At 45.8% G+C, this 8,474-nt stretch overlaps 2 protein-coding genes across 2 annotated transcripts in view; both read right to left on the bottom strand.

The window, feature by feature from the left end:
* The window catches only part of LOC103372290 (protein FAM60A-like), a 10,117-nt gene extending 8,780 nt beyond the window's left edge, over window positions 1-1,337 (bottom strand). Inside the window, exon 1 of the mRNA XM_008301889.1 lies at window positions 1,244-1,337. The gene's annotated coding sequence lies outside the window, so the exon portion shown is untranslated. The remainder of the gene's footprint in view (window positions 1-1,243) is intronic.
* A 4,692-nt stretch (window positions 1,338-6,029) lies between these two features.
* dennd5b (DENN/MADD domain containing 5B) overlaps window positions 6,030-8,474 on the bottom strand; it is an 82,050-nt gene continuing 79,605 nt past the window's right edge. Inside the window, exons 19-21 of the mRNA XM_008301895.1 lie at window positions 8,311-8,437; window positions 7,787-7,961; window positions 6,030-6,664 (exon numbers count right to left, since the gene is read on the bottom strand). Of these exons, the coding sequence (XP_008300117.1) occupies window positions 6,481-6,664; window positions 7,787-7,961; window positions 8,311-8,437 (486 nt within the window). The 3' untranslated portion in view covers window positions 6,030-6,480. The remainder of the gene's footprint in view (window positions 6,665-7,786; window positions 7,962-8,310; window positions 8,438-8,474) is intronic.

An 8,474-nucleotide genomic window follows, 5' to 3' on the forward strand; every position in this document is an offset into this window, starting at 1 on the left:
GCAGGAGGCAGGGGGGATGGAGGCAGGAGGGTGGAAGCAGGAGGCAGGGGGGATGGAGGCAGGAGGGTGGAAGCAGGAGGCAGGGGGGATGGAGGCAAGAGGGTGGAGGTAGGGGGATGGAGGCAGGGGTCCGACTGATGCTGCTGCAGGCAAAGCTTCGAGGCTGAAACAACACCTGGGTTGCACAGGAAAGTGCAGTAAGTTTAAAGATGTAACACAGCCTCTGACTGTGGAGCTGCAGTGTGTCTGCGGGTAAACCAGCAGACGGACAAACACACACCTGACTGAGTAACAAAGCTGCCTGCCCTCTGCTCTCAGTGGTGGAGTCCATCATCAGACAGAACTGTGCTCCGAGACTCTCCTTGTAATAAGTCAGTCCACTATGTCTGAACTTATGAACGCATCTGGAGAGTTGTCTCAAGCAGAAACAGTCATCAGCGGCTGTGCGCCAAAGACCCATCTTTCACCAGAACCACGCGGTGTCGGGACACCAAGCGATGGATCTGACGTGAAAACGCACGAAACTTTCACGGTTGCTGTTTAAACCCGTTTATAAAACTGAGCAGCTCTCACAGTGTCCGATAATGCCAACCACAGACACACCTCCAACACGGCCAGGTTTCACTCCTTCTGCCCGGAGCTCGCAGCAGCAGCAGCGGCTCCAGGCGGAGCGCTCCGGCCGGTGTGGTGGTGCTGCTGAGGGGGCTGGGCGATGACGCACCAACACACCCACCACCGACAACAAAGTGGAGCTGAGCTCTCACAGCAGCTCTCAGCGACCCGCGTCACTTCAAAACCCAAATATTGGTCCAAACTTTGAACACATGAAGCGAGCTTACTGAGCGTTAAACCCGGTGGAGCTGCGCGCGGAGCCGCCGGAGAGCCGCAGCACAGCGCGGTGAAGTTGACACACACATGGCGGACTGTTAGCGGGACGTGGGGCAGGTTTTCCTGAACTAACCGAGCAGCAGACAACGTTACAGCCACAACACACGACATGACCGAACAGCAGCCGAACAGCAGCCGAACAGCAGCCGAACAGAAGCCCCACAACGTGTTGCGCTCCAGCTCCGTGTTGCCGGAACCGCGGCTTGGTGTGAAACGTTTTGCTGAAGCGTCTCCGGAGGCTGTTTGAAGTCACGTCTGAGGAACGAGGAGCTCCATCCTCTGCTAACTTTACCAACACACACCGAGCCGCCTGAAACACCGACGTTACGCCCACAAAGTGAGAAAACACACTTACCTTGTTTCCAGGTGAGAGGCCGCGCGACTCACGCTGGTGTCACACGCGTTCAAACTGCGCTTTATTGGAGCGGCTCTCATTTAGCGTTTAACAATGCGGAGCCACAGTTCCAACGTTCTAACCGGAGCGTCAATGTCCGGCATTGGTATACGTAATTTCCGCTTGACAGTTTCAGATTAAATCCGGTACACGTTCATTTTTAAAGAGATGCTTTTATTCTGAAGGCAGAATCATTCCATTTCCTGTCTGCCGCGGCCTGTCTCTGGGGAGCTTGATACCGCCAGTGTGGCCGTAGTAGGAACGTTCACGCAGGCGCGCTGCGCGACTCCCGTGCCACCATTTTCTGATTTTCTTCAATCGGCGTGATTTACATACAACTGTGACGTCAGCCTGCGTAGCACAGCGCCATGCCCATTTAAGGAGTGGTATTTACGCGGGAAAAGGAGGTTTCGCTGGTTGCCATGGAGCGTTGCTGGAAATGGAAGCTGCAGGAGGAGGAACAGATCATCTGTTCATGTTATCGTCATTTTATTGTAATTTTATTATATTTCCTTTGCTTTGACGTTTTGGACTCAATGCCCGCAAACTATAGTAGCTTTTCTGAGCTTTTAGCTAAACTGTACAACATTTTTTTTTAAATTACATTAAATATTTGTAATATAATTTATTGATACGTTTTTTTAAAATGTATTTTTTGCGATGCTGTCTTTTGGAGGATTATATAATCCAAACATATCAACATGAGGGATTCCACTTACGATGAGTTTTAGAGAGTGAGCACAAACTAGTCACCATGTGTTACTGAAAATCATCCAAGTTCATGACTTTATGTTTTCATCACCAACAGGAAACAAAGGTTGCAGTAATCTTGTCATAGGACTACAGTAACTACTGACTACACCAAAAGGCTGCTTTTATATGGATGTATAAGTAATAATGATGTACAGAACTGCTGCATGGACTTAATACTTTGAGGAACATTTTCAATGCAGGCTTTTGTGTGTTTGTTACTTGTAATGGAGTGTTTGTACAGAGTGTTTGAGTACTTTGATACAGTCAGCACTTATAAACTGTAGTTTATGGACACACAAAGACACCAGACATCATTAACACACTGGGTGTTTTATTGAAATAGGCATAATAAATAGAACAGAGCAGTCAGTTCAACAACGACACAAATCTATTTGTCTCGCAGTGCTGCCGCTGTGATGGCTGTCAGTAGTCAGGGTTCACAGCACTCGCTGCACGTTCACATAACAGATCTGCCCCGTGAGCATCGTGTGCGTTAGTCTGGGGTGGAATATCATCCAAGGTGCATGTCCTGCTCCAGAAATCTGCCCTGTAGCCATCAGTAAACAGTTTGTACACAAACAAATCCAGGACCACATGGAGGTATGCGTTACTGTGCTTTGGAGCTGTGGATAGTCCTGCAGGTGAGGCATCAGGGGTTAAAAACACAGGAGGCGGGACCAGTGGTTACTGCTTCAAAGACAGGTATGTTTCCAGTTTGTCCACAGGCTTTTCCAACCTTAAAACACCAGCGCTGCTGTCAGTCAGCCACCAGGTAATACTAAATTAATAAATACATGAAATCAAAACATTCAAAGCAAATCGTGACAGACTATGTGTCCGTCACAGACTCAATACTGGGATCAGAAGTAATACTACAATACAGGAAGCAAGTGTTTGCTTATTGTCCTCCAAAACAAAAACACCTCCACTCCCATCTAGAATTCCTTAGAGGGTCACATGACGGACCTCTGTCAGCATGCACTAATCACAATATGTACATCAGAAAGCATTAGTCTCAATGGCAGTAAGTTGCAATAGTAGCAAAAATCTCTCATGCAGTCAATGTTCAAGAGGAAACAAAACAGTTTCCAAGAAAAATAGTTTCACACATCTCTGTAGGCTGCTGCAGAAAAATATACAGTGTGTGTGTTTGGAAGAGACTGGGGCACAATTCTAGCCTTTCATTAGCAAGACCCTGTTCTGTCCTTTATGCTGCATTTATGTCCTGTAGGAAAAGTTCTGTCAGATGCATCCATTCTATGCCTGAGTCTGAGGGTTACAAAAAACGTCTTTAAAGGGTTTTAGGAGAATCTAATTTTGTAGTAAAGTTGGCTAAAATCTACAATGCCCTGCTGCCTATGTAAATGACTGACCTTATTTTAACAACTGAAACTTTATGATCTGTTTGAAGACTTGTGTCTGTACTTCAGCGGGTTCAGGAGGGCTCAAAGTATTAACAAATAGATGTTGGTATAAATGCATTGAGCAGATCTAACAAACTAAGTCTAATGTTTTGGGAAATTTATTTATTTACATTCTTTCTGAGAGATGGGAAAAAGGATCAGTTCCATGTCTGTGTGTTTAAGACAGAGCTGGAGCTCAAAATCGTTAGCTTAGCTTAGCTTAGCATAAATACTGGAAGCACAGGGGGATAGCTGGCCCGGGTCTATGCATACACAGACAATATTATAAAGCTCCATTATTTGCTAAATGTGTTTTGTTTTTAACAGAAACGTAACAGAAACCGTTTCTGATTTTACTAAGAAACACAAGAACTACTTCGCTAGCCACTGTTAGAACGACCTCCAGGAGTCTTGTTGTCACAGAGAGGCCGATGGAGCAAAACCCAAACCTGCGCTCACAGACTGTACATAGCAACCTTCATGACCAGCTGTGATGCTGCACAGAAGTTGCATGGACAGATGGACATAAAACTGCTTTTTGGACAGATGCAGGTTAGCTTTTCTCTTTGTGCTAAGCTAGACTAACTCCAGTTCCACGTTTAACACACAGAGGTGGCATTGATCAGTCTGTTAGCACGATATCGAACAATTCCTTCTAAAACAATATTAAAAATCAATCGTTAGGTGTCCTGTACTGTTGCATATAGCAGAGAAGTCTTGTTTATGCCAATGTCATGTCGTGGAGCTCTTGTTCCTATGAGCATAAACCTAAAGGGACATTTCACATCACTCTGTGAATCTAGACCTCGTTGTTCAGAATCTAAGACCTGCAGAATTCCAGGTCACATCTTCTAGAAAAAATAAATGATGTAGGATGATACCGAAATTAGAGCTCGCATTTCTGCTCCAGTGTTCACTGCATGGAGAGGAAGGAACATTATTGCTGTCTTGTCAAAACGTTCAATAGTTGTCAAGGTCCAATCGCTGGCAAAAGTGTTCCACCACCGAGTTCCTCATATTTCAGTGATTTGATGGCAGCTGAGTCGACTCCATGAGTGAGAATGAGACAACTCAGTCCCAGGATGAAGACCACGAGGCGCAGCTGAAATGGACCTTGAGTTTAGATTATGCTTTGTCAAGTTTTAGCTGTTAAATGATGACATTGGCAAACTGTTCACAAATCATAAATACATGAGTGAGGCACACGCAAATCACACAGACACAGGTTTGGACCGCTATCTTTGTGAGGACATGCATGCACTCTTTCCCTAGCACCCTACCCACAACAACGTGTCCTTATTACAACTCCAACCTGAGCCTAATTCTAATCTCAACCCTAAAACGAAGTCTTAACCCTCAAACATCCCTTTGAAGGGGAGTCCAAGTGTGACCACAGTGTCTTCACTCTGAAACACAAACATGTTCTCACAAAGATAGTTGGACAGGTACACATACAGGACACATCAGTAGACCACTTTGAAAAATTAAAATTGGAAGATCTAAAACTAAATGGAGGCGAAACACACACACACACACACACACACTGAACCACAAACATCCACGAAGTATGACACACACACCCCCTAAACCAGCCACTGTAATTTGGTAGGAATGTCCATGCAGCCACAGCAGGTTACGCTCTGAGCCACATCAGTAAGATCAGCTGTTGTGTCCATCCACAGGCGGAAAAATTGCCCAACAAGTAAAAGTCCAGCAAAGAAAACATAAAAGAGGCATGGAGAGCTGCTGACTGCACAGCACTGAACATCACGTCCATCCACAGGCCTCGTTCCAGTGTGTCAGTGGTTGTTCCGTCTCTTCCTGAGGTCGCCTCTTCTTTCCACACACAAGGGCATGCTTGCTAATGCTAATGCTAGCTAGGGTGTGGGATTGTTGGTACTATAACTACTAGTTGCAGACGAGGCAGGAGAAAGGATCTAGTACCTACTGAGGGAAGGCTAGGCTACATGCAGCTAGCTCACAGTAAATTGCCGGCTGCTGCTACAACTTTAAAGTCTCCCGTCCAGTGTACCATCGTTCTGCAGGTTTTACTGTTGGAAACTTCCCAAAGCATGCTTTAAATGTTCACACGGATTTTCTTACTTAGAGGCAGCCGCGATTTCACTTCATTTCAGGACAAAATGAAAATCATCAGGCAGGAACACGACCTTGCTGTTATTCATATTAACATTACTGTTGGGATGGTGTGTTTTAAAGTGACATACAGACCCAAACCAACAGTGAAGGACTCTGAAGCATTTGATGAATTGTATCCCTCTGTGCCACAGAGCCTCAGTGCTGTCTTCAGTTTCCTTTCTCACCATGAGCACATGCTGTAGTTTACTCTAAGTCTGAAATACTCAGCAGGCACCACATGTGGATTAAACTGCTACTAAATAGTCCCAACAAATGCAACGTCGCCTCCCATGTGAGTAAGGTCAGATTAAAACCATGGTGACCTGCTGCTCTAGGAAATGACTGAGTCCTTTAAAAATACATCTATGACTTATGGCTTCAGGAGGAGCCAGCAGCCATGGAGCCCAGAGCCCAGAGCCCGGAGCCCAGAGCCCAGAGCCCAGAGCCACTGGCAGAACAGAGAAGTTAAAGTACTGAATAACAGTCGCTTTCATGCTGCACTGAAATGAGTTGAAAACAAAGACTACCTCGAACGTAGGAAGCACTACTGCTAGTTCCTGATGATGTGTTCAAAAATTGTACACGTCGCTGTAAAGTTTTTAGGATTCATAGTTAATGCAGTGAAACATGATGAATCTCTGGTCTGGTCCTTTATTAGGGAGTCTTTCAGAAGCAGGGCTGGGATCAAAATACTTGTGGTCGATGCAAAGCCCCGACTTCTCTCGTGGAGCTGTGGAACTGGCTGCTCTGCTTCCCAAATGTCTCCTCAGTTTCTTGTCCCTCATCGTGTGTCTCATTCCACAGCCAGTGGGCTGAAAGCGGGCAGAGCAGGGTGAGCTAGATGGAGGCGGTGGTGAGGAGGGCTTTGGAAGACAACGCAGAGCAGCCGGTTCGTCCTTCCTACTGCTAAAGGTCGATGCCTTTGACCAGGGAGGCTTCTAGGGTGATAGGGAAGTCGTGCAACGTCTCCAGGACTCCGATGAGGGCATTCACAGTGGTGCGGTCTCTGAGCAGGGCCGTTTCCTCGAACATCCGCAGGATCACTGGGCACTCCACAAGCAGGGGGAGCCACTGGGGCAGCAGGCGGTCTCTGCAGAGCAAACGGTGCGAAAGCAAGTCGTTGAACCCAATGCAACAATTCCTGTCAGCCAATAGCTACAAGGTGGAACTAACAGAACATAAGTAAACGTACATTACATATAGATGCAAACTATGACATGTGATGTGTGAACAGGACTTGTTTGTGGAGGAAAATGTGTGCGGTGATGTTATATACAGCATGAATAGCAAGTACTTGTGAACTATGTGCAGTGTAAAAGAGACTGTAGATACATGTAGACATACGTTTAAGTACAGACAGACTGACAGTTATAAAGCAATGACTGGATTCACAAAACATCTGATGGCAAAAAGAAAGTAAGTAAAGCTCGTTTACGCTAAACACAGCTCCTCTGGCTGACTTCAACCCCTAAAAACCTATCTCTGTGTATCAAAATTAATCAATCAATGATTAATGATTCATCAATAATTATTTTCCCACTAGATTTGTGCATTTTAAAATGTGCAGATCTGCCTCTGTTTGCAGTCACTGCAGCTCAGCACACCAGCTCTCCTACGACTCTGGTCAGATACTACTTACACTACGCAATGGTAACGTCCAATATTGGGGTAATTTAGCCGCAGATGTTTAAACCAGAACGGATTCTGAAGAACAGTGATGACAGAGAAAGCCACATCCTGCAAGCTGACAGGATTGGTTCTTGAGGTCTGTTCATATGAAACTACAGAAGTCCAAATCCAATGTTTTTGAGGCAGTCCTCGGCACACTGTGCAGTCTAAAAGGGGGAAGCACTCAGTCATCTCTTGGCTCTTTGAAGCAGCAACGATAACATCTGACAACAAGGCTGCAACTAACAGTTATTTCTACTAAATAATCCACAGATTGTTTTCATCATTAATCTATTGTTAAACTAAAAAGAGGAACTTAAAATGATGATAAACAGTCCTGAGCAACAGAGGAAGTCAGATGAAGCGCTCTGAGTGGGTCACTGATGAGGGAGCCTGTTCACTTCTTTCCTACTTTCTTTCATTTCTGCCCTTGTTTGACAAGCACAATCTCTAATTTGTCAATCTGACTGGCAGTGACATCCGATACAGAATCAGAACAGGTCTCCAAGCGGTGGACAGACTCATCCGCTGTGCTGACACTGACCTGGCTCCGAGACAGACCAGCAGCTGGAACTTCCCATCCTTGCCAATGTTCCTGGGGGTGGAGTTGATGGCGTTGACATAGTGACAGAGTGACTGACAGGTCATCCCCAGGGGCTCGGCGGTCTCTTGAAGGTCTCCCATCTGGTCAGCTGACTCCATGTAGGCAACAGCCCTCTCTGTAGAGAGGAGGGACAGAGGGAAGGGGGTTTGTCCATCGCCACAGGAATATTCTTCTGATAAAAAAAACATCAGTGATACTTCCACTTTTTACTTTAACCTTTTTACTCACATCTTTTCTGAAAACTGTGACACAAATCTAGTTTCAGCAAAGATACATGTGACAAAAAAAGTACAACAATGGCACTCTACAAGCAGAAACTAAGGTACAACACATGGATAAAACAGTATTAAATTCTTTAGTTTACTAACAGTATGACCCGTCATCTTCCAATAAATCACCTCAAATGGGCCAAATGACACGGTCCTTCTGATCAGCAGCAGAGGGCGCTACAGCTCCACACTCACCTACAAAGTCCCAGATGAACACAGTCTTCTGAAAGAGCCGGGCGGACTTGAAGCCATGATGGAAGAACTGCTCCAGAGCTGCAACCAAGCTGTTCTCTCCACACAGCAGGATGGTCAGGCTGCCTCTCTGCAGGAGGGACGACATCAACACATGAAACTCACAG

Source organism: Stegastes partitus, unplaced genomic scaffold, assembly GCF_000690725.1.
Source record: "Stegastes partitus isolate 25-593 unplaced genomic scaffold, Stegastes_partitus-1.0.2 Scaffold1726, whole genome shotgun sequence".
In the NCBI taxonomy this organism is placed as follows: Eukaryota; Metazoa; Chordata; class Actinopteri; family Pomacentridae; genus Stegastes; species Stegastes partitus.